The 27,156-nt window shown below is 40.6% G+C and overlaps 1 protein-coding gene and 1 pseudogene across 2 annotated transcripts; one reads left to right on the top strand and one right to left on the bottom strand.

Annotated features, from left to right (window-relative positions):
• Positions 1-5,589: 5,589 nt before the first annotated feature.
• On the bottom strand, positions 5,590-7,035 carry LOC115779929 (ammonium transporter Rh type B pseudogene; annotated as a pseudogene).
• A 2,002-nt stretch (positions 7,036-9,037) lies between these two features.
• Positions 9,038-25,015, top strand: arfgap1 (ADP-ribosylation factor GTPase activating protein 1). Of its 2 annotated transcripts, XM_030728991.1 has the most exons (13): positions 9,038-9,231; positions 16,258-16,328; positions 16,480-16,589; positions 16,970-17,141; positions 17,423-17,523; positions 17,617-17,703; positions 18,207-18,321; positions 18,413-18,469; positions 20,201-20,233; positions 21,130-21,186; positions 23,400-23,459; positions 23,925-23,980; positions 24,095-25,015. In XM_030728991.1, the coding sequence occupies exons 2-13, from the start codon at positions 16,269-16,271 to the stop codon at positions 24,432-24,434; spliced, it is 1,248 nt and encodes a 415-aa protein (XP_030584851.1). In that variant the 5' UTR covers positions 9,038-9,231; positions 16,258-16,268; the 3' UTR covers positions 24,435-25,015. The 2 variants fall into 2 exon arrangements, with proteins under 2 accessions (XP_030584851.1, XP_030584852.1); XM_030728992.1 differs by lacking the exon at positions 21,130-21,186.
• Positions 25,016-27,156: the final 2,141 nt, after the last annotated feature.

Genomic DNA, 27,156 nt, shown 5'->3' with positions numbered 1-27,156 from the left:
AATAAGGAAGGAAGCAGTAAGTAAATTTTATTTATGTAGTACATTTAAAACAAAAGTACTTTACAATAAACAAATAAAAGCTTATATACATACATGCATACATACATACATGCACACATACAGACATACATACATACATACATACATAATCTACAATAAGTTCCTAAAGATTGATGCTACACATTCACAATATTTACATAAAATAATAAAACAGCAATCAGTCTTCCAACTACAGTTGCAGAGATCAGCAGCTTCCAAAAGCTTGACAAAAAAGGGCATGTCTTCAGCTTAGATGAAAAGCTGCCACAGCTGGTGCTTGTCCGAGGTCACTTGGAAGATCATTCCAAAGACTTGGTACAACAACAGCAAAAACATGACCCCCTTTTGAGTTCAGCTTTGACCAGGCGATGATTAAAAGTGATTGGGAAGCATAAATTAATGATCCTACAGCTGCAGCATTTTGGACTAATTGTAAATGAGCAAGAGATGATTGACTAAGAGATGATTGAGCTGAAGGTTTTAGCCCGTGGGGCATAGCCCTGTGCTGTCCAAAGAGGAGACATGGTCCCGCCCCCCTACAGGCCCATCACCTGCAGGAGGTGTTGCAGGGGTCAGGTGTGTTGGGTAGCAGCCAAGGGCAGAGGTCCTGATGGACTGATCCCCGGCTATCAAGGCTAACTATTGACATATGGAAAGTTAGTGCATGAGGTTGAGCGATACTGGCTAGATATTCGGGCTCACCTTAACACATGGTCCAGGCTCTGGAACCAGTCTATGTGAATGAGGCTTGACTCTGTTCCAGTCTGGAGTTGCCCTCAGTGAGAGTTGGCAGGCTGGGGGTGGGTATCCCCCTCAGCTTGCTGCCTGTATGTAGGAATTTTCACTGGTGAACAAGAGGATTGCTTCCCAGTGCCTTCAGGTCAGGAAACTGGTCTTGACTGTTGTTTGTATGTATGTTCCTGACAGTTCAGATTACCCAGTCTTCTTGGAGTTGCTGGGTGGGATTCATTCAGTGACTCTGTCACACTACTGAGAGACATTACACTCACAACAGAACTGGCACACCTGAACACTGAGAGAGGGAGTGCTGGGAATGCCTGGCAGAGGCCCCAGTCCACAAGATCTTCAACTCCCACCTCCAGCAGAACTTCAACATTATTCCGGGGGAGGCTGAGGACACTGAGTCCAAATGGACCATGTTCTGCACTCCATTATTGAGGCTGCTACTCAGAGCTGCAACTGCAAGGTGGGTGGTGCCTGTCGTGGTAGTAATCCCTGAACCAGATGGTGGACACCAGAGGTGAAAGGAGGCATCTAGATGAAGAAAGAGTATTATTAGGCTTGGTTAGCCTGTGGGACTTTGGAGGCAGTTGACAGGTACCGGCAGGCCAAGCAGAACGTGGCTTGGGTGATGGTTGGAGCAAAAACTCGGGTGTGGGAGGAGTTCGGTGAGGCCATGGAAAAAGGCTTTCAGACTGTCTCAAAGTGATTCTGGTAAACTGTCAGGCGGCTCAGGAGGGGAAAGCCGTGCTCTACTCACACGGTATATAGTGCATGTGGGGTGCTGGGGGGGCAGTGGAAGGAATAGTTTGAGGACTCCTTAATGCCACAGACATGTTTTCTGTAGTGGAGTCTAGGTTTTGCTCACAAGTGAGAGGAGAGGTGAGCAGGAGATTGATGGATGGATTGGCGCTGCAAATGCAGTGATGCAGCTGTTTTTTTTCATCCATAGTTTTAGTTTAGTTTTTACTTTTGTAATTGCTATAATAACCTTGGTGACAATAAACCAAGCAGATCTTTGAGTGGTAAAAGCTTTTTAAGATGCTTCTCACATGCTTACAGATGCCTAATTCGTCAACAATTGTTGACTTTTTATCAGTTGTGTGATGAATCCTTACTATTGTCTTCAAGTTTCTCTTAAAATCACTTTCCTCTGCTGTGTTAATGTTTAACCCTGTGAAATTACTGGTTCATTCAACAGACCTCACCCAGTATAGAAAAAAAAAAAACCTTTTTACTCTGTAAAAAGCAAGATTTATTATCAGTACTTCATTTCTGTGAACTCCTCTAGTTGTGACATTAGGGTTCTTGGATGAAAGGTCACTTAGGTCTGTACTTTGAATTTATCAAACAGCCTTATTTATGGCAGCTCATAATCCATGTCTGAGATAAGAGGAGTTTGTAATAGCTAGTAGTCAATGTTAATTGCAGGACAACTGTAAAATGATCATTCACCAAAATATGGTAATACACATGCAGTCTGTACAGTCGCTTGAAGGTTTTCACATGACTGTGCACTATGTGCAGTCCTGTGAAAAACTAAGTATGCCCTCACTGCCTCCATGAGAGTTAAGAGGGTAAATATTGGCCAGGTGTTGCTTATCATATGCACTTGATTAAATGAATCAGTGAGTGTGACGACCTCTATAAACATGGAGGTTTTGGAAGCATGCTGGTCTGGAGTATTCAGGTGTGTGTTAACACAATGTCACAATCTTCCCAGGAGTGGTCATTTCAAGAAATTCCAATAGATGGCAGGACTCTCCAGGGAATAGAGGCTGGAGAATTGGAGCTATGCTCTGGAGAGATGAAAAATGAAAGTCAGTAGAAACAAGACGCTTCTACCATGTGTGACTGAGAAGGACACAGATGTAACAGTGAAGCTGAAAGAAGTAAAGCCAGTAAAGGAGGATGAGTTTAAATATGTGTGGTTAACCATATAAAGCAATGGACAGTGCACAAGAGAACTGAAGAAGAGCATGCAGGCAGGGTGGAGCGGGTGCAGATGAACGCCAGGGCTGATTTGTGACAGATGAATAGCAGCAAGAGTGAAAGGGAATGTTTAAAAGATGATAGTAAAATATCTGTTTAATATCTTACTAGTGGCTGGTAAAAAGGCTATTTGCAAAAAATGGCTCACTCAGGAAAGCCCAACTTTGAATATGTGGATGGGCATTATAATGGACATATACAGGATGGAGAGAATAACTGCAGAAATAAATCATAAGACAGATCTATTTGATTCACAATGGGAGAAATGGATGGACTATATAATATCACGCAGGCCTGATACAACTTTGGTTAACTTTATTTAATGCACGATTCACAAAAGCAACCACCCCCTCTCCTCAAGTGTTCATGTTCTTGGTAGTTCATTGTGTTATTATTACCCCCCCTTTTTTTTGTAGTTCTGTATTTTTTTTTATCTTAATTTTATCTTTACATTCTCCAAAAAATGGGACATTCAGACAGATACATGGCAACATTGATGGAAATAGATGTATATAGATTTCCTGGATGCTGAATGTCAATAAAAATATAATGAGGAAAAAAATAAAAGATGATAGCAAAACCTCCTATGATGGATTGTTCTGGAGATGGTGGTGCTAACAAAAAGACAGGAGGCCGAGCTGGAGTTGGCAGAGTTGAAGATGCTTAGATTTTTATTGGAAGTGACCAGAATAGACAAGATTAGCAATGAGTGTATTAGAAGGACAGCTCAGGTTGAACACTTTGGAGGCTACACCTATGACTAAATCCAGCCTCACAGAGCTGCTGGTTTGGCTGTGGACTCTTTTGTTCTTTTTGTTAATGTTATTTTAGTTAGTCAGAGTGTAAATAGAGTAGGTTTAAAGAGAGGTGACTAAACTAACCTGAATCTGAAGTGAAATCTTCGTCACGGTGGTCTCATGATACTCCACCAATTGTTAGGAGGTAAAATCTCAAAGAACTTTTGGTTTCAGTGATATGATGTTCTTGAGAAAACTGTAGGAAAATATAATTTACTACATATGTTCACGACACACAATTTTAAGATAAGGAATTTTCCATAAAGAAGATCAACTCAGCATTAAAGCCTGTGCCAGCACTGTGTGCTTGATAAAATACAGTGTACAAAGCAACAGTTGATGATTAGATAAGGCATTGTCTCCAGCCTATCAGTTCATAAAAGACACTTTGGTGATGTAGTTAACCTTTGCAACAAAAGCATGCCCATTATTACAGGTAATCAAAGCAAGACATGCTTACCTTTCAATTGTAATCTTTCTGGGCTCACTGACATAATAAACTCAGAAGAATTTGTATTGCCTTTAGAGAGTTTTGGCATAAAGCCGGTGATTATAGTTAGAGACAGCAGTATCGCAGACGCTCAATGTTTTATAGTATTTATCTTGAATAAACAGGAAATGATCATATTGTTAGACTGGATATCTATTTTTAAATTTACTTGTGTAAAACCAGGTTTGAAGTACTTGCTTACATTCTCAGTAATCTTGGCTTATCTGGGACAAATGTCTTATTTCCTGTAAATATGTTGTTTATCATATAATTTGCTTCACATTGGTCACCACCAACAAAAATCCATGATGCCCAGATAAAAAGGCACTTTGAAATGCTTGGCATTGTGGACCAGCATGGCCTGTTGTCTGACATAGAGTAGTTTTGAGCATAGTAAACTAACACGAGCTTTGTTACACTCTCATTGTTACGTGAGTGAAAAATCACAGTTCTAGGTTTCACATGAAACAGCTGTAACTGCATATACTGTAAGCCTTGCACATATAGTGAGAAAGCAAAGTCAAAGTCCAGCTGATAACATAAACTCATGCATGTTTTTCCAGAGACTAACACATTCAAATCTTCAAACAAAACTTTTTTTTTTTTTAAAAAGTAGAGCCAATATCATTTTTAATGTCATATAACATATGCACACAACAAACACATAAAATTTATTGTAACATGGGAAATTTTCATTAGATGATGAATTTCTTTAAAATTCACAGTGACTTGTTTTCATTAAAGGAGACATCTTTTTGTTTTCTCATAAGCTCATTTATTTGCATATTATCAGTTGAGGTGGATTTTCTTTTGTTCAGGCTTTGAAATACAGAGACTTTGTTGTTGCATGTGCTCATTGATTCAACAGTAGACCATACTTGGGTCTGTTGACTGAAAAGCAGTGTCAGACTGTAATACAGATGGGACTTTTGTATCTTTGAGGTCATTGACAGTTGAATCTGACTCTGTAAAACAATGACAGATTTCAATATGGATAGTGTTTCAGTATCTTTGAGATGATCTATACACCTTATAGTGTCAAAGTTTAACAGTGATAGTGTTGTTTGAAATCATTAACAACATCATGGTGTTGAAAATCTCATGTTTATGCTATTTCAGAAAACTTTTTTATATACTGTACACATAATAATTCAATGATTAAAGTCATTTCATTTCTGTTTCCATTCTGCTTTGTGGATTCTGTAAAATATGACACATAGAGGAGCTGATGGGTGGCATGTATACACCTGTCTTCACACATTAATTATAAATAAAAATAAATAACTAATGTGAAACAAAGCTTCTTATTTTATTATATTTCTGTGCAAACACTAAAAGAAAACAGTACGGTATGAAGAGCATTTGACAAAGAAATCCAAAAAGATCACTTTAATCACTTCAACAGGTATAATGATCGTTCTCACTCGTGCGACACTGAAAACACTGAAGTGCAAATATCTACATGGTAATATAATTTGAAATGGCAGTATTTTAATTTTTTAAAGAAAAATTCTTATAAAGAATAAGAGCTCATGCTTTGGTGTCCATAGGAGTCATTTGCCCCTTTTCCTCACAGGTTATGGGGCCCTTTAGGAGTTCTATACTGGCAAAGTCAGAGGGCATATCAAAGAAAAGCTCATCATCAAAGCAGTCTTCATCAGACGGCGATGCCAATGAGGGAAACTTCATGACCAGTCCGGTGAGCAGACCACCAGCTGCAGAGGCTGCAATGGTTATAAGGACAGCTGCCACCTGGTACAGCGCTTGTTCCTGTGCAGTGCGGCCCAAGCCCGGGTTCAGTCCGGGAATCAGCTTCTGCAGCTCAAGCAGCTGTGGATCTCCCTCAGGTGGAGCACGATGGGAAAAGGTCTGGTACAAGCTGGGCCCGTAGGTTTCCTCAGTGGCGAGCAGGATGGCGCAGATCCCTGCTGTGGCCGATATGATGCCAGTCAGACCGTGGAGGTTGTGGATACCACACTGGTCTTGGATCCTCATGCGATGAGCCATAAAGGGGCTCAGGTACTTGTAACCAAAGAAACAGGCAGTACAGCCCATGACGCCCAGGGCATATGCAGCTACAGGTGAAATCATCATGTCCACAGAAGCCCCAACAGTCACACCGCCTGCCAGAGTCACATTCTGGATATCGGCCATTGTGAGCTTGCCTCTCTTATTGAATAGCGCAGAGAGTGCAAAAGCAGTTATAGTGGATGAGGAGAGACCTATGAAGGTGTGGAGTATTGCTCTGTGCTGATCATCGCCTTTAAATGTAAGAGCAGAGTTGAATGAAGGCCAGAATACCCAGAGAAAAAGGGTTCCCATTACTGACAGGATATCTGAATGATAACTAGTGATCTCTTTAGCATGTCCATCATTCAGACTTGGCCGATAGAGCACAAATGTCACCCCTAGACCAAAATAGCAGGCAAATAGATGAATAAGAATAGTGCCACCTGCATCATTGATCCGAATGTATTTCGTTATAGCCCACTCTGTCACAGCAAAGATAGGGATCTCAAGAGAAGCCATGACCAGGAGCTGAACAGGACTGGTCTTCCCAAGCACAGCCCCGAAGGAGATGAGCACCACAGCACAGGCAAACTCTGCATTCACCAGATTGATCACCCCCAGGTGAATTTTTCCATCGTAGTAAAACTGGAAGAAGCCTTGCATCAGGATTGCCCACTGGATTGCAAATGTAGCTGTGAGAAAGTTGAAGACCATCCCACCGAAGCCGTAGAATCTGAAAAAAGCCAGCAGGCAACCAAAGCCTACGAAGATCATCACCTGCACATCGGCAAAGTAGGGGTAGTCACGATAGAGGGAGTTATCCATGGGGTTGGTCTCATTGTTCTGCAGCTTAGCATCAGCATTTTCATCATAAGTGACAAACACAGCATAAAGAGCTATGATGATAACCTCAAACACTAACACAAGCATTGGAAGGCGTATTTTCAAACTCGATGACTTCTTCATGTTGATGCACAGGTCAGTGTCCAGACTGCGGCTCTCCAGCTGCAGTAAGACGCCTTTTATACTTTTCTCTCTTTTTTAAAATCAGATAAGAGCAGCTAATAGCACTGGTTAAAGAGCATGAACACATGCAGGGCAAAGTTATTTAACAGTGCAATACCTTCAGTGCAGAATGCACTTTAATCTCATTCTCACAGCTGACCTTATCTCTCCCCCTGCGGTTTTCTGCCACAGTTCTGATTGGTATTATATCCATTTATTTTAACCTCATCATTTAGAAACAAAGAAAAAGAAATGAGTAGTGTGTTAAATAAACACAGTTTTTTGGGGGGGTGTTTGCATTTTTTTTTAAAATCTTTTTTGGTAAAGTCTGATGACAGAAACACTGTGTTTTTATGGAGTAAAATGATAAATGTGCATGGCCCAGTGGCAAAAGTCATAATTTTAAATGTTTTGTCTGAGGTAAACATATAAATAATGTTTGCAAGCAGTCCGACATAGATGTTGCATAAACGCACAGAAGCAAAGGTACAATTTTTCATCATTAAGAGCTGGCTGCTGAGCTGCCTATAAGACTTTTGGTTATGGTCTTTAGCAGAAAACAAAAAGAAATATTGATGATTTTAGTTGAATATTCCAATTTTAACCATGGATAACATGTTAAATAATTAAATACACTTAGGAAGCATGGCATGGAACCTTTTCAATGTGTTTTACATACAACAGAGGTGGAAAGTAGGGTGGGCATGACACAATCATGAACTGTCACACCGTTATCACCTTAATCCAACAGAGCCTTTTCCAGTATGTGGTCCACTGAAAGCAGAAAAAAAGGGACATTGTTAATTGTCCCATTTTTAGGCAAATTAATTACAAATAAGAATTTAAGGAAGGGAAGAGAAAGTATGTAACCATAACTGTACAAACTGGCATACAAAACAGCTACATTATTACATTATTATTAATTGTGTTTTATTAGTATGTCATATTCTAAATGTCATTATGGCTATTATCAGTGCCAGTATATATATACTGTCATCCCTGGTTTTAAAAACCAGCAATTTTCTTTTCTTTATCCTTTTCAGGATCATGGGGAGCTGGAGTCTAACCCAGCTGTCATAGGGAAAGAGGCAGGGTACGCCCTGGACAGGTTGCCAGCCTGTTGCAGGGCCAACACAGAGTGGCAGACAAGAATTCACACTCACATTCACACCTATGGACAATTTAAAATCACCAATTAACCTGACCCCACTAAGTGCATGTGTTTGGACTCCAGATTTTATTCCCAATATGCAAATTTATGACAGTTCTGCCTTGAGATGTGATACTGAGAAATACCTAACCAGCTGGAATGTTGACAAACCGTTATTCTGAATATGTTCAGCATATGGAAATGTGTGTTGTCTAACAGGGAAAAAGATTGATTGTATGGCAGAGGGCATATAATATCAAGCAAAATTCTTAAAAAGTATAAGTTTAATTTGCCACAATTCATTACTCCTGCTGTTAGAGAAAAAGCAGTCCTGTTCACTATAGCAGGAAGTATTTTTCTGATATTTATCGAGGGAGACAACTTTAACAAGATTTGTGGCAGTACAGCTGAAAACAATGAGAAAGAAGTCAGCTGCATATTTTTGTGATAGCAAAGAAGCAGACTGTGCCTGTAACACACTCAGTGGAGCACAAACTACTAAAATTCATGTTTCATTAATCAGAAAGACTCACGTCACTGCAATTTGGTGATTATTTTAATAATTTGACATATAGTATTTAAGTGTTTTTGATTTATATGAGTTTGTAAGTTTGCTCAGACAGTAATAACACTGTGATGAATTGTGACCTTTTATTTGTGCATTTTCTTTTACAAATGTATTGTCGGGGGTAATTGACTGAAAAAGACAAACACACACTCCAGTCCAGCAAACAGCAGCAACGTGACTGAAACTGGTGTGCTGCCACCAATTAAAATTTAAACGAAGAAGAGGAATCGGGCCCCATGATGCATTGCATTGCCAACGTATGCAAACAGGAACATGGCTACCGGCGTTTAACATCAGCAGTCTTCGAAAACGGTCCTCTCCGTGCCCGACGCAGTCTGTGATTTACCAGCATTTGCTGCCCCTCCGCGACAGGAGAAAGGTCGGAGTTTATCAGCGGACTCTGGGAACAGCTCCTTGGTCATTCATCGTTCGCAGACAGGTAACGGGCTAGTTAGCGTAAGATAGCTCCCGCTAAAGCTAACGCCGCTGGTGCTGTTATTAATCTCGTCAGTTCGTTTAATGTGATCATCTGTGATGTCCCTGTTTGGAGATGGGCTGTGAGCCATTAGTCAAAGCAAGACGTGGCAGAACCGTCACTAAACCTTTAGGCCTTTGTTGTGAAACATCCAGATAAAGTCGATGTATGGGGGCGGTAGTGTTTGTTTCTCTCGGAGCTTTGACACGTCTGCGCCTCGGCTAAAACTTCACAGCGGCTGAAATCAGTATCATCCCCACATGTTACTCATAATTAGATGGTTGTAGCCGTTTGCTTTTAGGCCTTACTGAGAGTAATTAAACAGCGTAAAATTGTAAGTTTATAAGCAGCATCTTCGGTCTTTAGGGCAGATGTCAGGCTCCCCCCCCCATTCAGATAGCTCTCAAATACTGATGAAGTAATCAAGTGAGAGGGGGGTTATGTTAGGCAATCTCAGCCGTAATGGCATCACCAAGAGATCTGGAGACAAGAGACACTGATGCTGAAAGAGAGGGCAAAGTGTTGTGAAGTCACAGTGGGAGATAGGATAGGACTTTATTAATCCCACAGTGGGGAAACTCACCTGTTACAGCAGCAATACACAAGGTGCAGAAAACAAGAGCAACAAACAAAAATACAACATACATCATCTTCCACATTCACAAGTCAATTTAGAATCACCATTAACCCAATCCCACTAAGTGCATGTCTTTGGACTATGGGAGGAAACAGGAGTACCCGGAGAAAACCCACGCAAAATCCACACAGGAAGGCCCGGGCCGAGGTGGATTCAAATCCAGACCTTCTAACTGTGAGACAACAGTGTTAACCACTGTGTCACTGTGCACGACAAAAATCACAAAATAATGCAACAAAAATATACAAAATATTACAAAACACAACAAAACAGAACAAAATAAAATATACATAAAATGTTGTGCATTGATATGTGATATGGTTTCTTGTATTTCTGTGGACGTTATTGTGTTAGATTGTATAGTCTGATGGCTGTTGGCAGGAATGATCTGCAGTCCTGGACTGGAGATGTAAAAGTCTTGTGCTGAAGGAGCTGCTCACGGACTTCAGTGTGGTGCAGGGGTGGGAGGGATTGAGCATGATGGATGTCAGCTTGCCTAGCTGTCCACCTCCTCGATGGAGTCCAGTGGGCAGCCCAGGACAGAGCTGGCTCTTTTAACCAGTTTGTTCAGTCTCATCATGTCTCTGTCCATGCCGCCCCCTCTCCAGCACACTATGATATAAAACACTGCAGAAACCACCACAGTGTCGTAAAATGTCAGAAGTAGAGCCTTGTGCACAACGAAGGACCTCATCAGACTCTGGCCTTTCCTGTAGAGAGTGTCAGTATTGTCTGTCCAGTCCAGTTTATTGTTGAGGTGAACACCCAGGTACTTAAAGGAGTCCACTATCTCAGTGACCAAGCCCTGGGTGTTCACTGGTTTGTGAGGGGAAGGTTTCTTTTGGAAAACAATAGCAAGCTCCTCGGTCTTGCTGGCATTCAGGATTATCCACCCCGATGCCAGGTCAACAGGCGAACTACAGTGGGTCTAGTGCAGAGCTCACCTGGGTGTGGTGATGGCTAAGGACCATCCTATCCTTTTACATGGTCTTCATGAGGTGGGAGGTCAGAGCAACGGGTCCGTAGATCAGGTCCTGCTGAAAGCAGAAGAAATTAGACAAGTTTTCCACCACTTTCAGTAAGACACCACGCAAGGCAATCGGCAAGGGTGGGAATGATGTGGTACTTGAGTCACTGAGTGGAGCTACACACTCGATTAATGCAACATTTATTAAAATAAATAATAAATAATACATTGAGGCACCTGTCCCACAATCCACCCACAAAGCGCAACTAACCGGTGCTGAAGACAAGAATTCAGAAGTCAAAGATGTGACAGGAATCACTGCAAGAACCGAACTTCAGACTTTCTCACCCAAGTACAAGACCACAAAGGCAGATTAAACTGCAGATCAAGGGACTAACCGACTTCATTGTAAAGTGAACCGATAAAAGTAGCAGCGTTTAAAGACCATGATAAAGTGGCCTAAAATGTTTACCTGTTAGCTCTAGTGTGGAGGTGTCAAACATAAGACCCTGGGGGCCAGAATCAGCCCACTGGACAGCTTTTGAACAAGTGAAGGAGTTTTAACTGTATTTTCATACGTTTTAGAGCTTTTCCTATAGATAAAAACTTCCCCTGTGGCCATTCATACTACACCAAAGCAATTAACTACTACTAATCTAATCTACTACTTTCTTTACTACAGTAGCATTTCTTTATCATGTAGAAAAACTGGGACGCACTGTTGAAACTGCCTTTGCTTTTCTTATGTTAAGATAAGAGATTAAATGCATAGTTAATCTTCTTTACACTGACACTGCCCATTTAAGATCAAAGTGTGCTGTATGTGACCCATGATGCAAAATGAGTTTGATGTGCCTGCTGTAGTGTAAAAGGTGACAGTTAAAGGGGGAAAGAAAAAGGAGTTATAATAAAAGAAAATGTTTAAAAAGGAAATGCTCAACCTATTTCAGTTTATAAAGGACGACTTGAATGTGACAGTATTTTGATAAGTGAGAATATTATCATTTTAAACAATACTTATGTATGAGAATATCTCAGGTAATGTTTTGTGTGCTTGGAGCTTTGGAGTTTGGTTCCAGAAAAGTTGGGAATGTCAAATACTTTCAGACTTACTTGCTAAGCTTGTTAGACTTGCTAGGTTTTCTGTCAAGTTAAGCTCAGCTCAGCTGTCTAGTTTACCCTTTGACAGAAACTGTTATGTAACATCAGCATCTTTAAACTATTAACTAATCATGGATGGATTAGTTAATCAAAAAGACTAATTGTCCGCAATTTCTTTTACAACTCATCTTCACGGCCTTCAATGGGAAACTATGTCAAGAATTTTTTATTTTTTTGGTGGGGGGGGTTTAGTGGCTCAGAATGGGCTTTTAGGGGAGTGTGGGATTAAACATATAAGCACACATACGGAACACCTCACCCAAGAGGTGCCCAGGAGGCATCCTGGTCAGATGCCTGAACCACCTCAACACTCGAACATCCTCGAGAAGATAAAGAGCTGGTCCAGCGTTCCACGACCAGGACGAAAACTGCATTGTTTCTCTCGGATCCGGGGTTCATCTAATGGACGGATCCTCCTTTCCAGCACCCTGGCATAGACCTTACCAGGGAGGCTGAGGAGTGTGATCCCCCGAAAGTTGGAGCACACCCTCCAGTCTCCCTTCTTAAAAATGGGGGCCACCACCCTGGTCTGTCAATCCAGTTGCACTGCCCCAGATCTCCATGCAATGTTGCAGAGGCATGTCAACCAAGACAGCACTACAACAGCCTTCAGGAACTCAGGGCAAATCTCATCCACCCCAGGGGCCCTGCCACCAAGGAGTTGTTTAACCACCTCAGTGACCTCACCCCCAGTGATGGGCGAGTCATCCCCCTCAACCCCAGACTCTGCTTCCACTACAGAAGGCGTGTCAGTGGGATTCAGGAGGTCCTCAAAATATTCCTTCCACTGCCTGACTACAGCCTCAGTTGAAGTCAGCAGCACTGCACCTGCACTATATACCGTGTGAGTAGAGCACCGCTTTCCCCTCCTGAGCCGCCTGACAGTTTACCAGAATCACTTTGAGACAGTCTGAAAGTCTTTTTCCATGGCCTCACCGAACTCCTCCCACACCCAAGTTTTTGCTTTGGCCACCGCCCGAGCTGTGTTCCCCTTGGCCTGCTGGTACCTGTCAGCTGCCTCCGGAATCCCACAGGCTAACCAAGCCAGATAAGATTCCTTCTTCAACTTGATGCCTCCCTTCACCTTCGGTGGCCACCATCTGGTTCGGGGGTCACCACCACGACAGGCACCAACCACCTTGCAGCCACAACTCTGAGGAACATGGTCCATTCGGACTCAATGTCCTCAGCTTCCCTCGGAATGCTGTCGAATTTCTACCAGAGGTAGGAGTTGAAGATTCCATGGACTGGAGCTTCTGCCAGGCATTCCCAGTGCACCCTCACAACACGTTTAGGCGTGCCAGGTCTGTCCAGCATCTTCCCCCGCCACCTGATCCAACTCACTACCTGGTGGTGATCAGTTGACAGCTCAGCTTCTCTCTTCACCCGAGTGTCCAGAACATACAGCCACAGATCTGGTGATACGATTACAAAATCGACCTGTGACCTAGGGTGTCCTGGTGCCACATGCACTTTTGGACATCCTTATGTTCGAACATGGTGTTCATTATGGACAAACTGTGGTTTGCACAGAAGTCCAATAACAAGACACCATTCGGGTTCAGATTGGGCAGGCCTTTCCTCCCAGTCACGCCCCTCCAGGTCTCACTGTCATTGCCCACGTGAGCGTTGAAGTCTCCCAGTAGGACAATGGAGTCACCGGATGGCGCACCCTCGAGCACCCCACCCAGCGACTCCAAAAAAGGGTGGGTACTCTAAAATGCCATTCGGCGCATAAGCACAAACAACAGTCAGGACCCCTTCCCTGACCTAAAGGTACAGGGAAGCAGCCCTTGGCCACCGCCCGACACACGCTGCCCCCAACCCCTACGACGCCTCCTGTGGGTGGTGGGCCTACAGGAGGACGGGCCCAAGTCTTCTCTTTGGGCTGCGTCCGACCGGGCACCACGGGCTAATGCTCGGCCACTAGGCACTCACCCTCGAGCTCCCTCTCCAGGGCGGGGCCCTGGTAATCCTATCTGGGCGGGGTAAACAGTTCTCTTGTGCTGCTTTGTGCCAGTGCTGGTGTCGGTTCCAATGAACCGGCGAAATGCTTAAGAACGGGACTGCGTTTCCACCACGCTGCGAACGGATCCTTTACGTATGAGTGTGGGCGGGTCCTCGTCTGGACACAAAAGCCGAAGCCAGCACAAATGTGGGAGAACATGCTCCACTTTCTTGTGCTGCGAATGCATTTTACGGTCCAAACCAAACTACTGCAGCATCTGTGTGCAGCACAGCGGTAAACACAGACAGTGATTATGAGCAAGGACGCAAAAGTCGAAAAGTATACACTTTGTGCCCTTTTAAATGCTATATGAACTGATACAAAGCAGCTAGTTCATTATAGCCCAACCTAATTCACAGCTGTGAAAACCGCATCACTTTTCTCATGTAACAAACCATGGAGTGAAACGGCAGTAGAAAACTTTACGCTGAGACAGCAGAGTCACGCCCTTCTGCTGCTTTCGTCATGCGTTCTTGGTTTGAGACCATCTAGCTTGCGGGGCCGGAGTCGAACCAGTTTTTCGGCCGAGCACCAAGTTCTTTTGCAGTGGAAAAAGCGCCGAATGGTTCAAATGCTGGCACCAGCTCCAGAACCCTGTCGGTGGAAAAGAGGCCCTGTTGGCATTTCCATAGGGGTCTTCTGAACCACTCTTTGTCTGGCCCTTCACCCAGGACCAATTTGCTGTGGGAGACCCTATCAGGGGGACAAGCCCCCAGACAACATAGCTCCTGGGATCACTGGGACACACAAACCCCTCCACCACGATAAGGTGGTGATTCACGGAGTAGCAATTTAAACAATGAATCTTTTGTTTGTTGTCTGTCCAGCATGGTGGCGAGGTGATTAGCACTTTTGCCTTACAGTAAAAAAAGGTCCTGAGTTCAAATCCACCTTGGCCAGGATCTTTCTGTGTTCTCATGTTCTCCCCGTGTTTGTGTGGGTTCTCTCCAGCTACTCTGGTTTCCTCCCACAGTCCATGCACTTAGCAGGGTTAGGTTGATGTTTGATAGGGTGATTCTAAATTGTATTGTGAGTGTAAATGGTTGTCTGTCCCTCTGTGTTAGCTCTGCCCTGGCCACCTTTACAGGGTGTACCCTGCCTCTTGCCTTATGACAGCTGGTATAGGCTGCAGCCCCCCCCCAAATATAATCTCAGGATATATTGGTATGATTTCTTTAGGAGTTATTTTTGGTGTGGTACTGAGGTAATGTCTGCTTCTGTAAGTATGTAGTATTTAAGGCCATTTTGACCAGTCAGTTGAAGAAGCACTTGTGTGACTTTCATTAACAACATTCAATTACGTATTCAGCCGTTGTCAGTGTTATTGGTAACAGATGTGCCTTTTATAGCGATTATTGTTGTATTGTATATTCTGAATGTGTGTGTCACTGTCAGTGCTTTCATAGTGTTCTGGTGATTACTACATTAATCTCTTAAAGTTTGTTTGAGGTTGCACAGACTGGCATTAAGAATTATTGTAATCACTGCTCAGTGCATTGGGCAGAGTTCTAATTTGCTGGTGTCTCAATGCCGTGGTCAACAATAACCTTGTGAAAATGAAACGGCTGTAGGGATTTCTTGTTTGTAAAATGGGGTGGAAAAATTTAACTGCAACAGCCTTCGACATTGTCCATACTTACTGCCAAATGCATCAGAAAAAGTGATAATTAATGCTTTAATTTTAATTCAGAATGAACTATTAGACCCCTGCTTCCTGTAAACAACAAGCATTTATAAAGTTTCATATATAATATTTTTACATAGAAACTTTTTCAATTTGTCAGCAGTAGCTCATGGTTTGACCTTTACGGCAACTTTTTTTTTTTTTTTTTAGTTTCTCTTGGCTACAGCCTGATTTGCTTCCACACAAGGCACAATTAATCTCAAGCATGGCTGCTGCCCGTGGAGCAGGTTCAGCTGTCTTTTGAAGTTCATCATCAAAACATTTTTTGTGATTGCCATCCAGCCTTTGAATATGTTGGTTCATTTTCACAAATTAAACTTGCCCTCTGTAATATATTACAGAAATAAAGTGATACTCCAGTGGGACTGTGATTTCAGTGGGTGAAACACCAGTCTGGTATGGGTGGCATTTTATTAGTTGCTTGGCACCTTGAAGTTGGATTGATGGGTATTAATTGCCAGTGGTTTAATTAGTATTTTGATCATTTGCTCTTATAGTTGTGCTTAAGAAGATCCTCTGCAATTGTGTTTCAGTGTGAGTCATCATGGCCAGTCCAAGGACCAGAAGAGTTCTGAAGGAAGTGAGAACTCAAGATGAGAATAATGTAAGTCTTCACACAATCACCAGAGGTTTTTTTGTTAAAATATGAGTCAGCTTTTTTGTCTGTGCACAAAATAGAAAAATTAACACCAGAAAATATCATTGAATAGGAAGTGTTTTTGTGCATGTTTCTATTCCTCTGTTTTTCTTTTCAGCTGTGTTTTGAGTGTGGTGCTTTTAACCCTCAGTGGGTTAGTGTGACATATGGCATCTGGATTTGTCTCGAGTGCTCTGGCAAGCACAGGGGCCTGGGAGTACATCTGAGGTAAAAAGAAGGCGATGAGTCATGGTGTCTTTTACCAACATTAGTGACATTTGTGTGATATTTGGCATTTATTCAACCTGAGTCTGAATTTTTGGTGAATTTTACATAGATTATTATTTTTATGCTATTCAACAAACTATGAAGACATGCTCAACTTAGAGATAAGCTTTCCTGTGGTAAGATAACAGTTCTCAGCATAAAAATCAAAAATTTTAATCTAATGATCTTTTTTGAGTTTTGCAAATATGTTCCATTATTTTAAGAACGTTGTTTACAAGCAGCTAAACGGTCCAGAGTATTCAATGTATTCCTTCAAATCATCACAAAGAATTTATTACAGCCTGACAATATGCAGTTTATTTCTTCTTCCCCATCTGCAGTTTTGTGCGCTCGGTCACCATGGACAAGTGGAAAGATATTGAGCTGGAGAAAATGAAAGCAGGAGGAAATGGAAAGTTCCGCCTGTTTCTTGAACTCCAAGAAGATTATGACCCAAACTGGACTCTACAGGAGAAATATAACAGCAAGGCTGCTGCACTCTTTAGGGACAAGGTGCGCTACACACCCCCAGAGTTCAGTTGTTAATTATTTCTGATGTTTTTTTTGTTTTTTTTCATTAACCCACTCAAAAAAAAAACCGAAATGAAATACTTTACAGGAGGATTTAAAGTACAAGTTCTAAAATATATCCTCAATGAAGAGATATCTTTAACATTAAAAGTTTGCTGAAGCATGGGTCACCACCAGCTGAGATTTTTGTGATCTTTCCAGCTTGCAGTAACTTCTTCTGTTCATCAGAAGAATTCACCCTTAATCATCACTGCGTTTGACAGGTTGCAACATTAGCAGAGGGGAAGGAGTGGTCCATTGAGACATCCCCTGCAAGAAATTGGACGTCCCCTCAACCCAAGAGCAGCCTTTCATCCTCTCATCGGTATGAATGAAGGACATTTTAAACGTGCTAATGTGCTATGTGTAATGCCAGATGCAGGCGTCAAAACAGTGAATTTATATTTCTCTAATTTAGCGCTGGAGGACCTGGACAGAACTCGGCTCAATCCAGCGACAAAGCTTTTGAAGACTGGCTGAGTGATGATGTTAACTCTTATCAGAGGTAAGTTTTTAAAGTTTTGCATACTAGATTTTGAGCATTAATATAGCAGCAAATTATTGTTTACTATGTAAAGATAGTGTGTATATTAATGGCATCCTTGGAAGAGAATATCGCATTCCTGTTTGTCCTGTAGCTGTTGGTGGATGTGAATCCCTCTTTGCATATTTAAAAAAACATGAAAGCTAAAGCAAGATGGCAGAGGACAGTGTTGGAGGCTTCATCTTGTGCACAAAAGATAATGCATAATTTTTTTTTTTTTTTTAAAACCCATTCAGTATGTTATAAAATGCTTGTTTGGGGCTGTAGCTTGATTTATTTGCTCTTGTGTAAACAACCTTCCTGGATGTGCACAAAATCCAGGATGTGTGAAGTTTGAGATCCTGCTGCTCTAGTCTGACATCCTGTGGTTCTGAATTTTGTTTATTGTACATTTAAGTTCCCTTTATTAATCCTTGTTCTTTTGTGTTTGTATGTTTTTAAAAACATCGTTCCTGCTTCTTCAGTGGAGGTGGTTATAGTGGGAATCAAGAGAATCGGTATGTTGGGTTTGGCAACACAGTGACCCCAGAGAAGAAAGAAGATGATTTCCTGAACAATGCTATGTCTTCTATTTATTCAGTAGGTCAAGAAACACCTTTGTTGGTTGAATTGTACTTTTTTTTTTTTTTTTTGTATATTTCTTCTTGTTAACTTTTTATTTTTTTGGCAGGGTTGGAGCAGTTTTACTGTCGGAGCTAGCAAGTTTGCCTCTATTGCCAAAGATAATGTAAGTGTATTTTAACAAAGGGCAACTCATTCAATTTAAAATTAAAATGAACAGGAAATGTATTCATTGAGTTTTTCTCATTGTGATAACAAAATCAACAAAACCAGACTTTGGTGCATATGCTTACTGAGAATAAGTTGTGCACATGATTTTAAGTGAAGCGTTTGTATTGGAATACCTGCACCCTATCTGGATTCACTTACCCTGACATCAGCAATCAGGCTAAGTGGACACACAATGCTGGTTGTCAACTCGCTAAGTTACCCCAGGGTTTATCAATCTAGCTATGAGTGTGATCACATGAAAGGAGCGGTGTTTGTAGCATCTGACCAGTCGCAGACATGGATAAGTATACTGGCAGAGTGGCTGAAGCAAAGATAAAACTATAATTTTAGAAAATACAGAATTAAAAACATTGTATGAATGTGTTTGCACTTTAAATCTTTTGGTCAGGAAGACTGAAAAAGAGCACTGTATTAATAAATGATGCCAGGCACAACAAACCCCGCCCCCTCTATGGTGTGAACTTGAGCATCCTAGGTGACGTTCTCGAGTTATTGTGTTCACAAGATTTTCAGTAAAACTTGTTGCTGTAATATTGTTAACAAACAGACAGACGGACAGGCAAACATTCCCAAAAAACAATACCCTATTCCCTAATCTGGGGGGCGGGGTAATAAAGTTTAATCCATTTGAAGGCTGGAAGGAAAGCCATCAAAAATGCTGAACAAGTTAACAGACTTAACAGTATCACAGCTCTGGACCATTATAATCTGATTGATTATAATTAATCATTCAATTAAATTAATGGTTAAAAGTGAATGAGATGGTTTTAGTTTTTATTCTTTTCAGCTGTAACCCCAGTGGTGTGTAATGTCTGAGAGCAAGTAAAGAATAAATATAAAAACAGAATTTAAGGGCCGTCTGTTCTCCCTGTGCCTGCAGTAGTTTTTCTCCAGGTACTTTGGCTTCCTACCACAGTCCAACATGCATGTTGGGTTAAATGACAGTTTTGAATTGGCAAATTTGAGTCCACAAGTACAAAGTGTCCTGTTTTAGTATCATATATTAATGCTTATAGACCAACAACAGCTTCCTGTTAGCTGCATACAGCTGCTGATGTTTGCAGCTAACAGGAATAAAAACAAGGAATAAAGGTCAATCTAAATTGCATTAGGAAAAAAATACTTTGGACCGTCCTGCTTAGCTGTGCACTGAGGTTCAATGGATCTTCCTGGATTGGTGATGCTATTCTCTGGAGAAGTGATTGGTCTGTAGGCATTGATTTCATACCTGTTGATCTAATTTCAAACCTGCTCCAGAGCCTAAGATACCATGGTGATGTACCCCAGTAGGAAGTGAACCGCTTCCCAGAGTTAACCCTCAAGTTTCCAGGATAAGACAAAAACCAATACAGGCCTCTGTTCTCAACATCTTAAATCTGGCCTTGACAAATACAGCTCATATAACAATAATTTAGCTAGAGTAAAAGTAAGCATTTTTAAACTACAAAACCTAAACCAAAACAAGCAAAACCCACTCTGGACACTACGTGAAAAGACCACAAAAATTAAAAAATCTATGAAAAGTAATCATAATAAAAATAATGAAAAATACAAAACTATAAATCTAAGTCATACAAAGGTATTTTACTTTGATAGAATTTATGTTGTGCATTGAACTTAAACTTTGTAAAATGATTATTTTCTTTTTTCTTCCCCTCTCACACAGACAACTAAATTAGCAAACCAAGCAACCTTAAAGGTAAGTCACAGTAGCCTGTTACAGGTCCTGTTAAAGGTTTCTTACTCTTTTTTTTGACTATATTAAATAGTCCCCTCTTGCTTGATGATAGTAGCATACATAAACTGTATGCCTTTTGCTTGTAAATATTTTTATAATATAAACCTACAAGCAATAACCGTGTGAATACTTTACTATCTCTTTGCCTTCTGTGGATCTAGTTAAGGGGCTATAAAGCGCCCCCAGAACCGGTAAAGCAGTTTATAGATGCATGGTGCTTCTTTTGTGTGTGTATGTGTGTGTTTAATATATATATCTACAATTTTAAAAAGCATTGTCTGCTTGTGTTTTTTTTTTGTTTTTGTTTGTTTTTAAACACCCTAAAAGAAACATTTTAAATTTTAAATGTTGGTGATTTTTGTCTCCTCGTGCTTCTGCTTGGTTAATTACACAGGCATTTTGTCTCATATCTGAATTTGGAATATATGGATAACATTTAGGACAAGTGGCATAGGAATGAACAGAAGTACTGCTCACTCATGTCCATTGGTTATGAGTTATACTTTTATGCATGACAGTTTTTGTGTTTATTGCTAACAGTGCTGAAGAGGGACAATGGTATGCAAACATCTGATTCATTTCTGTGAGAGAAAAATATCAGTCATTGATGTTGGTCTGTAGAATTTAACATGCAGAGTAAGAAACAAAGAGATTTTATTATTTTTGGTTACAGACGCACTCTTAAAAGCTTCCAGTGTTTTGAACCATTACACCCTCTAGTGCTTGTTCAGTGTCATGGTGGATGGGAATGTTCAGGCTGCATGCTACTGCAGAACAAGCAGCTCAGTGTCTTGTAGTACTGCAAATGTTAAACTGTGTTTCATTCAAGTGAACTCTCCTCTCTGACTTCCAACTAGGCCACTGAGTTAGGACAGACAATAAATGAGAATGTTATCAAACCTACTCAAGAAAAGGTAACATTGATGTTTGAAGTTGTTGATTTGGTGGTGGGGATGCAGTGCTTTAGACGAGAAACAGCTTCAGATGTGAATGTGCTATTTTCTCCACTGTCTCTGTGCCAGTTTATCTGCTTTCTGCCAGCTAACATTAAATGACAAAAACTGCGGATTAAAAGATGGAAAAAATAAAAATGCTTTGTGTCTCTCAGGCAGTGACTCAGCTGTGGGATTTGCAGAAGAGTACCCCTGTGAACTGTTTATTTGGGAACTCGTGAGTCAGTGTGAACTGTCACTGGATCAAGCTTATAGCACATTAAACATTTCAAACAGCCAAATTCTTTGTTCAGATTAGGGCTGCAGCTATCGATTATTTTAGTAATTGAGTATTCTATTGATTACTCGAGTAATCAGATAAGAAATACTTTTTTTTTTTTCGAATTAACAGTTCATCTGCATATTTTAACTTCCGTACTGCAGTTTTGAAACAATCAGGGTGGATGGAGCAGCTACAAAGTTCTCTTTTCTTCACTTACTGATCAGGTGGTTGTTGAAGGACCTTAGGCTGTTTCCCAGTAAAGGTTTAATGGTGGTTAAACCTTTACTGGGGGAAAAGCTTCTTTTGGAAGCTTCTTTCCATCTGAGCTCGCCGTCTCCGGCACCGGCTCCGCCTCTTTGCACTTGTGCAGACAGACTGCATGTACAACGGCTGACTGCTGTCGTTGTATTATCAGTTTTTATGTTGAAAAACTGAGGGCTGCAATAGAGCAGTGTTGTAATGCTTTGTATCCACAAGCATTATCCTAAACACGTTTCTACTGCAGGTCTATATTTAGTCACTGATCAGGGATTAAAGTATGATAGGGAGAAGGGCTCCTTCCGATCGCTAGTGCTAATGGTAGCACTCGCTAGTAAACCGCGGTTAAACTGGAAGCTGAAGTAGAGAAAAAAATAACAGCTGAAATTCTCAGCACAGCGAGCACAACACACAAACATGGTAGAGAGCGGTGGAGGCGTGGCAAACCATGTCAGCGATGATCCACTTAAAGTGTCAAAGGAATCCGTCGCAGCGACTGAGAGTTTTTTAGAATCTGAGGTTTTTTTTAAACGCATGTTACGCACTCCAGTCCAGTAGGTGGCGGTAATGCAGCTCTAAGCTGGTTCGTCTACCGTTATTAAACCCACAAGAAGAAAAAGACAACCATGTAGAACTGTACTGGTGCTGATGTGGATGAAGCGCTCCATTTACACGGAGATACCTGAGCGCTGCAGAGCATCGAAGCAGCAAATTTGTGTAGAGGATTTTTTATAATCTAATTATTCGAGTTACTCTATGAATCGTTGCAGCCCGTTGCACCTGAAAGTCTCCAGCTTCCCTGGCCACAATAAATTCTCTACAACCAGATAATAGTAAATTTTTATTTATTTTTTTGGTACCATAAGCTTCCTAAACATTTGTGCGACACATGTCTTCTGAGTGCTGTTGAGGCTCAAGGCTGTCATGCTCCAGCAGGCTTTGGCTGCATGCAGGTCAAAATGCAATCTCAAAACCACTGGCTCTCTGCTGAGAGTAAACACGAAGCAATGCATCCTGGAGCTCTTCATTTGAAAGCCTCAGCTCATTATCTTTGGGGATTTGTTGTGTCTGACTTCTGCTGTTGATGTTTTTTCTTTCTTTCTTTTGAACTCATGTATTCTTGGAACATATATTACAATTGTACCATTTTTGTAGTAATGGTAAGTGTTTTTGACACGATACTTCTGCTTAGCTTTAACTGTCAAGTGAGCAGCTCCTGGATGTGTCACTTTTATTTTTTTAAGAAAGCATACAGGTCTTAATAAATTCAAATCCAGAATCAGCAGGCTAATTGACCTTTTTAAATTGTAACATTAACAAACAGAGGAGGGTCTTTTTCACCATGCTTCATTGTGATTTATTCTCTTTGTGAAGACCACTGACTGAGAGAGATTGACAAAAACGTGCTTTTGTCTTCTAATGTAGAGTTGGCAGTGTTAATTTAATGTATCTGTAGTTTAACTTCTTTTATTTACTGTCTTTACTGTCTTCCTTCTTTTTTCTTCCTTCTTTTTTTAAATGGTCTGTGCTGATTTAAAAAAAACAAAAAAAAAAAACACTCGCTTTTTCCACAATCAAAAATGAACACTTCATCACATATTTCATTAGAGACTGTTGTTTCTATTAGTTTTTAACAATAATTTGGCTCATCCAGGTGAAAGATGGCAAATTGCTAGATGAAGTGGCAGTCAGCTTCACTGGGCTGGCAAACAAGGTAGGAATGGCAGACCTCTGCCACACTGTGCTGATGCAAAACCAGTCTCCTGAGTGAGGGCCAGCAGCCTCGACACTGCTGTTACAAACAGAATGCAAAAACTGCAGAGGAGGTCTCCTACCCTCAATGCTGTAAACCTCCAAGGAGACTGGTTTTGCAGTGTTGTTAACTGTGAACAATACTAATTGCATTTAATTTTTTGTTTTTCTTGCTGCCACTTTTATTCTGGTGGTGAGTACATAATGTAAAAGAGTTAAATTGTTTTTGTGTCATTTTAATATTACTGCCTTGCTAAAACGAAATCTGCAGTCTGTTTATTGATTTATTTTTTTCAGCAAAAACTGATTTATAGTAGTTAAGTTACTTATCAGTACTTATTTAATTTGTTGTGTTTTTATTTAGGTTTTTCTTTGACCATTTAAATAAACGAAAAATAAAGTCCATAAATTGTTCTCTGTTCCTTAGGTTCAGGGAGCTGGGTCAAAATTGACTAATCTGTTCTCTGGAAAACAAGAAGATGGGTAATAAAAACAACTTAATACAAATTAAATAAAACCTCTCAGATACAGAATCCTAAGCGCTTTGTGATATACTGCCGTAAACTATGTCCTGTAAAAGCATTTCTTTATGTTCAGGTCTGCTGGTGAGAGCTACCAAAACATGGATGCCACCGAGGGATATCAGGGTAGTTCTAGCCAGCCTGTCTCAAGGGACTTCTGGGAGACCTTTGGCAGCAACAGTTCCTTAAAGGCAAAGAAATCTCCCAGCAGTGACAGCTGGACCATTGCAGATAATTCTGCCAAGAAGAGCTCTGACAGTTGGGACAATTGGGGCTCTGAAGCAGCGTCCAATAACAAACACAGCACGGAAGAGAGTTGGGAGGCCTGGGACAACAACTGGGAGAATGCGGATGGTAAGACAAAGAAGAGTCCTACGAAACCCGCTGAGGAAACCTGGGATAACGCAGGCTGGTAGTGACCTCACAAACATACATCTCCTTACCTTTTTATTTTTTTTCCCCCCTGCTCTGGCCTTTTCCCTTCTGACTGTCTCTGTTCATCTCACTGGCACTTTCAGGGAAAGCTCCATCAGCTTTGATCCTGTTAATGCAGTCAAAATATATTTATTATCTAAGAAGCAATGAATGAAGCCCAGGGATGAGTTGAGCTCATTATTAAAAGAATATTCATAAAAATACAGCTATACGGACTATCAGTCCTGTATATTATTGTAAATTGTGCTCACTGAAAGGAATCAAGCTGAATCAGATCATAATGTACTGCCTGAAACTCCCCAAGTATAATACTCTTAAAGGGAAATAAGCCAGTGTTCATACTGGATCATGGGTTTTAATGGGTTTAATTTTCTGGGCATGAAAGAGAAAAATCTAATGTTGTACGTTTGAATCCTTGTAAATACAGTATGATTGTCTAAACACTAATCACATTATTTTCTGTATTTAATCAAATTTGGACCCTAAAACTTTTGCACCTTCTTGGTTTTGTAAAATAGATCTAAAAGCCTTTTCCATACAATAAAGTTCATTCCACACTGTATTAATAAATTGTTCATCATTATTCAAACTCTCTGCAGTTATGCACAATTTAAATGAAATTATCTAATGTGTAACAAGTTAAGACCAAATTGCCTTTTATAGTATTGTTTGCTATTTTATGCAAATTATTTTTCTTTAAATGAGGAAGTAGTTTTGGTTTTTAAAGTCAGCAGAGAGCTGTGGATACAACACTGTCATGTTATCTGGACCAGCACAGGATACAACAGGATGCTTTGAAGTTTGGCATGTCTGACAGTTATTAATTAGTTATTAATTGCCCTTCTGCTAAAATGATTGCTTCAGGGTAAATCCAACTCAAATTCACTCAAATTTTCATTGAATTTTATCCCCATTTTACATTCTTGAGCTTTTGAAGCTCTTTGACTTTTCCATTTTATTTTGAGTCAACAGAACCCGTCTGTAAGTCCCATTCAAATTTGCAAAAGGCCAGGCAGCTACAGTGTTCTATTAAGCACATCCAACATCACTTGTTTCTTTTTTTTTTTTTTTTGCACATCCTTTCAAGTACTGTTGCTTTATATTGCAACATTGTTTCTTTATTTACTTCACTGCTAAAATTAAACTGCAAATATCCCCAGAATTCCCAGACGAGAGTGGGGGTGAGTTATTGCAATATTATGCTGTTGTTTGTTTTTGTTTTTTCCTCTCATTTTGACCTCAAAGCTGTCTGAAGTGATTTGAAACAGAGTGAAGGTCTACTTTACTATTAGCGTTCACACTTTTAGATCTGGATGCATTCGCTCGTGATGTGGTTTTAAACCAGGCTCATGTTGGACCGGGCGTTTTGATCAAGTTCTCTTATGAATAAATAAAATAGATAAAGAGTAATCACTCTTATTCATTTTGTTCAATAATATATGTATTTAAAGATTTCTAGTTTTGTTTTCAAGAGACATTGTGGAAATTTTTAATGAGTCATGTCTAAAGATAATATATACAGGTTTATTGTAGATAATATCACATGAAAGGTCCTCTTTGCTGGGTATACTCTGTACTGTATGCGAGTGTGAAAGGTGTGTTTCATTAATTGGACACAAGCGAGGACCGTAGACTCTTTGGTTAGCAGCTCGTGACCACAACTGAGGTGACAGGTCATTGTAAATTTCATCTCATATGAAGCATCTCTGTATCAAGTGTTATTGCACCATGATCATTGTGTATATTACAAAGATTTTGTGTCATGGGTATCTCTACACTGTATTAACATCTGAATTGCGGGGTAATGTTAATGAGGCTCATTATACGCTCGATGCTTAGATGGTCATAGCTCTCAAACGCTTGTTATGAATTAATTTAATCAACCTAGTACATCCCTCGGTCAGATTAAATGGCAGCTGCGCTCATATTGTTCATCAGAGATGCAAATGTGTTTTTGAAAAGTTCATGGTTACAACAAGCTGGAATGTAATCAGTGTAAACTGGGCTCTAGTATGGTGTCTGGGTTGAAGTATAGGGCAATTTTACATCATTTAATTTTCTATGTGGCCTTTCATTTCCTGCAACCCTGTAAATTTGTTGCTTTGATGTAAACAACTCATACAAGACTAGTTTATTGCCACTGAACCAATTACAACTTCAGGTTTTGCTAGTATCAGAAGTAACATGCTTGATTTGTATCTGATCCTGGTGCTTTCATTGACCAGTAGTACTCCTGCAGACAGTCCTCATTGGGCCCTAGCTGATTGACTATCGAAGGATAAATGCTCCATTACCATTTTCCTACCTCTGAGGAGTCTTTAGTTTACTGCCTGGACTTCTTTAGTGAATGTGTTGGATTTTTTTTTTTGTCTTCATCCTTCAGCATTGTTTTGATGTAGGTCCTATTACCACTGGTAGTGTAACAGTAGAGCAACAAACATGAGTCTACAGTGTCTGTGCGTTTTCAGTGACAATGCGGTGCTGTTCAAATAAATAAATAAATTAAAAAAAAAAAATCACCTGGAAGATTTGTGCTGCCAAACCTCTGCAGTCGTGTTCATGTCTGTTCACGTGTTCAAAGCCTTAAACAGCTGTTTGCTTTCTGTTGATACTGGTGTCACTTTACTCGTATGTCTCTGATTAAATGTATATGTCAGATAATGTCACATGATTCACTGTTACCCTCAACTTTTCCCTATAATA

The sequence above is a fragment of the Archocentrus centrarchus genome, chromosome 5, assembly GCF_007364275.1.
Source record: "Archocentrus centrarchus isolate MPI-CPG fArcCen1 chromosome 5, fArcCen1, whole genome shotgun sequence".
Taxonomy (NCBI): Eukaryota; Metazoa; Chordata; class Actinopteri; order Cichliformes; family Cichlidae; genus Archocentrus; species Archocentrus centrarchus.
This window is presented reverse-complemented; position numbering and strand designations above follow the sequence as displayed.

Coding starts and splice junctions, on each gene's coding strand:
- arfgap1 (XM_030728991.1), top strand. CDS start 16,269: ATGGCCAGTCCAAGGACCAGAAGAGTTCTGAAGGAAGTGAGAACTCAA. Junction 17,524..17,616: donor AGCCTTTCATCCTCTCATCG/GTATGAATGAAG, acceptor TCTCTAATTTAG/CGCTGGAGGACCTGGACAGA. Junction 20,234..21,129: donor CAAACCAAGCAACCTTAAAG/GTAAGTCACAGT, acceptor ACTTCCAACTAG/GCCACTGAGTTAGGACAGAC.